Source organism: Prosopis cineraria, unplaced genomic scaffold, assembly GCF_029017545.1.
Source record: "Prosopis cineraria cultivar Desert tree isolate PC_DT_omini unplaced genomic scaffold, ASM2901754v1 PC10, whole genome shotgun sequence".
Lineage (NCBI taxonomy): Eukaryota > Viridiplantae > Streptophyta > Magnoliopsida > Fabales > Fabaceae > Prosopis > Prosopis cineraria.
Genome location: NW_026555341.1, coordinates 26,196,524 through 26,200,848, shown reverse-complemented (window position 1 = coordinate 26,200,848; position 4,325 = coordinate 26,196,524). Strand labels below are relative to the sequence as shown.

At 31.6% G+C, this 4,325-nt stretch overlaps 1 protein-coding gene across 1 annotated transcript; it reads right to left on the bottom strand.

Moving 5' to 3' along the window:
* Positions 1-2,152: 2,152 nt before the first annotated feature.
* LOC129322514 (uncharacterized) lies at positions 2,153-3,307 on the bottom strand. The gene has a single exon (XM_054968822.1). It carries the CDS (start codon positions 3,305-3,307, stop codon positions 2,153-2,155), a length of 1,155 nt encoding a protein of 384 aa, XP_054824797.1.
* Positions 3,308-4,325: the final 1,018 nt, after the last annotated feature.

Sequence of the window (4,325 nt, the reverse complement as noted above, 5' to 3'; positions counted from 1 at the left end):
TTATTATTTTTTAGAGAGTCAAAAATGTAATTTTGTAAAAAAATTATGACAGTTTATTCAAAAATAAATTATGATAGATAAATTCCTGGTGATTTTAAAGTAATTACGGTACTATTTTATTATTAGCCTATTTTACGAGGATTTATTTATTAGTTTCTCTTTACTTGATAAAAGCGTATATTTCTAAAACGTTAGCTTACTGAATGCAATAAATTAAGGTAGGAACATAACTACAAAAAAGTCAGGCTATGCTGAATAAATAATGTGTCAAGGATTTATGATGATCCGGAAGGTATATTTATTGAATGTTTTTTTGATAGGCGAAGAACATCTAATATTTGATTAAGTTTGAGCTGCCTTGGCCAAAAAACAAAAAAAAGTTTGAGCTGCCTTGAAGTAAAAATGTATGTTTGAAATAATGGGAAACGTGGTTCGAAACGTTATTTGCCCAAAAGCAATAATTAAGTGCATGTTTGGACACCAAGTATAATCAATTTTAAAGACTAAAATCATGGTTTTAACAAAAATATATCCAACCATTTTCTTAAAATGATATTCTAACATTCCTATATATGTCAAAATCAATCGTAAACTCAAAATTATAATTAGCCTTCTCTCTTTTTTTTTTCCATCTAATTTCCACAACTAGATATCTTTAAATTTTGACTATTTATTGTGTCGAATTGTGCTATGTACCATAATGAATGACATTTAAAGACCAACTACCTACATAGGCTTTTTTATCATTTGAGTCCAAGTGGCCTAGTTACTCATTGGTCCAAATCCGAAAAGCCCAATGGCCAAGAGTTTTTCTTAAATCATTTTTCACTCATAGTTAATCTTAAATTACAATTCATCCTAATTAATTTAGGATTAAAAATTTGAAATGTCACGGAAACAAAAGTCATGTCATATAGTGGCTGTTGCCTTCGATTTCACTACATTCTACATTACTTTCCATGTATGGAATCTTTCTCGCCTATTCATGATTTTCCGCATGTACATGCCATTGCATGTGAAATATTATGTTTAAGACTTCAAATAACATGTTTGTGTAGATTTTGCATATTTGGGCCAATAACTTCTGATGTTTTATTTCATGTTGTTTTGATGGACTAATTCTTAAGCTCTTACATTTATTTATTTTCATACCTTGACCCATTATTTCCATTTCCCTAAGTAAGTGCACTTAATTTGAGTTTTTTTATAAGTAATTTAAGGTCATTGAATTTTGGATCATACACAACTAATTTTATAAATTTTTAAAATATATATGAATTGGCAAAAGCTACATTAATGTCTTTTGATATTTAACTATGATGGTTCTGCAAATATTCATGTTGATGAGTTATTAAATTAAGGAAATCAATCCAAAGAAAGGTTAAAAGGGATAGGTGGAATAGATTCCAAGGGTCATTTGAGAAAATTGGTAAGAATTGTTTTTTAAACTGTTCAAATTAAACTTATACTGCCAAAATTAAGTGTTATTTTTTTATTTTTTTATAAATTTTGTTTTTTAATACATACGCAATCTAAAATAGAGATAATATTCTAAGCCTTATTTAAAAAAAAATTAAAAAATTATAAATTTTAGACTTTAAATAGATAATATTCTAAGCCTTATTAAAAAAAAAGTTCTAAAAATTATAAATTTTAGACTTTAAATTTAAATTGTCCAAAGTAAATTTAGATGATTGAAATCTCATCATAATAACGGGTACTATACCAATCTTCGATTGTCTTCTTGGAAGCATTATGGCCATTTATGTATTCTTGTTTATCCCATGCAAAGTATAAAGGGAGTGAAAATAAAGTGGTACTTACAAATCTCTGGATAGTAGTTTTTTACAAAACTCTCGGAGTGCAAGATGCTATACTTTTGCAAATAGCAAGAATCACTGTAAGTTTTGAAACATTTTATATGGAGAGAGATCTAAAATTTTATTACTGTGCGGCCAAAATCCTCAACAATGGATCAAAGAATTCATAGCTACAATCTTTATTAATTTATTATTGACCATCATGTGAAAGAATGGGCTAATAATGAAGAACTAAGAAGCAATATTAAATCTCTACTGTAAAATAGTCCTAATCATAATCCCAGTTAATCCGTCCTCATTTGCTGCCAAATTTGAAGAAGGAAGACCAATCTTCAGAAACTTTCCAACCCATAATCTGCATTTTCTGATTCAAATTGCAGCCTCAAGCACTCAGAAACACCAACATAGGTATACAGACAAGCTGAGAATTTTCTTTCATATTTTATCCTAAAAGTTTCTCTGAGAAATGATGGTTCATAATTTGCAGCACCATCATGTTCATAATCATGTAAGTCTTGCTGATCCATTGGCCCTATCATCTCCTCTGCGATCTCAAATGGAGAAGAAGAATAACAAATCGATCCCACGTTATCCAAAAACTGGAAATCCATGAACTTCTTCATATCAGATTCATCATCAATAAACCTTTCCTTTTCCCTTCTAATTTCAATGTTTTCCTCAATCATTTTCAATTGCACCTCATAATAATTTTCTTCACTAAATAATCCTACTTCATCATCCATGTTAGTTTTGTTTCCAAATCCAAAATCAGTGAAAAAACTATTGTCTGACTCTTCTAGAAAGTTGTACAAACCTGTTTGGTTACTGGGAAAATGAGTGACTTCAGAATCAGAGACTGTGTCATGTTTTAGCCTAAGAAGCATGAGATTAGCCACCTTATCTTCTTCTGATTTTCCTACACTTTCCTCATGATTGAATCTCTTCCCACAGCCCTCTTCAATCACTCCATCACTACAAAAACCATTAGTAGTACCCCCAGATCTATAATTATCAGACCCATCAAGAAAATAATCAAGCTGGATCTTGGGTTCTTCTTCTTCTGTTTGGTTACTGGGAAAATGGCCCAATGGAGCAGAATTACAAGAAGCAAGGTTTCGAGCTTTGAGCCGAAGAAGGATGAGATTGGCAATCTTTCTGGGAAGAACTGGATTTGCCGGGGAATTATTAAACTGATGAGAAGAAGGCCAGAAGTTTCGGCGAGTGTTGGCTCCACGAAGCAAGCAAGCTGCTTCATCATAAGCTCTTGCAGCTTCTTCTGCAGAATCATAAGTACCCAACCAAACTCTTATGTTTTGAATTGTGTCTTTGATTTCTGCAATCCATCTCCCAGAAGGTCTCTGACGAACCCCAATGAATCTCTTTCTTGCTGATCTCCGAGCTTTGAGAAGACTGGCAGCCATGGCTGCTGCTTCTTGCCATTCAATCTCTCCTTCTTCTTCCTCAATGTGTTTCTTCATTTTCACCATTGTTGTGTATGTTCAAGGCTAGGATTTGATTGGTGTTTGTGAGGAGTGTGTACGTGTATTTATGGAGTTCAATAGGAACTATTTAGCAAGAGTGAGATCTGTGAGAGAATGTAATATGGTTTGGAGTTATATTGTTGTCGTTAATCTGATTCGGCCTTTTGAGATTGTTCATTTTTTGGATTCAGAAGCTGACACAAGTTTCATTTTCATCGCAGAGGAGAGTTCAAAGATGTGCAGTTTATGACCCAGTAAACTAAACTTGTAAAACAAAACTGCTCAAAAACTTGATCATGATCTGTCTGACAGTACAGTTCAAAGATGTGAGGTATATGAATCCATTCAATGATCTTGATAATTAATCTCAAACCAATATTTTAGTGGATTTAATAATTAATTCAATTTTTAGTGCTTTAAATGGAGTTGTTAAGTTGATTTGGGTTAAAACAAGGAAAAAAAAAAATTAAAACAATTAAACTTAATTTTCTAAGCTTGCAAATAAGTCTAATTATTTATGACTTTTAAATGAAATAGAGCTGCATGAAATATAAACATGTTAAAGTAGCTAGTTTTTTTTTAAGTTCAGACTTCTTTTTATGGCATGATAATGCATTTCCATGACTGGTAAAGCTCGGCGTGTGTGTGTGTGTGAAACTGTGTTTTAACAAACCATCTGGACGATGCGAAAGGTCATGTTAAAATTCAACAAATCCAAATTTAAATCAAATCGCATTATAATTCATTGATCCATTGTAGAATTGGTAGCATTCTATATTTTAATTTGGAATGAAATATTTCTTTTACTCAAAAGGAAAAGAGGCAAGCTTGCATCCATAAGGTCACTGTAGACTCTAATTAATTGATTCGGATTTAAGTTTTGGATCCTAAATGGAGTAATTTTTGTGTTCCCATGAACTCAACTTGAGATCCCTCTCACATATATTTAAACGATTATAGTATGTCTTTTGCATTTAGACGAATACTTAATTATAGTAAATCTTTTGCATTTGATGCATATGGA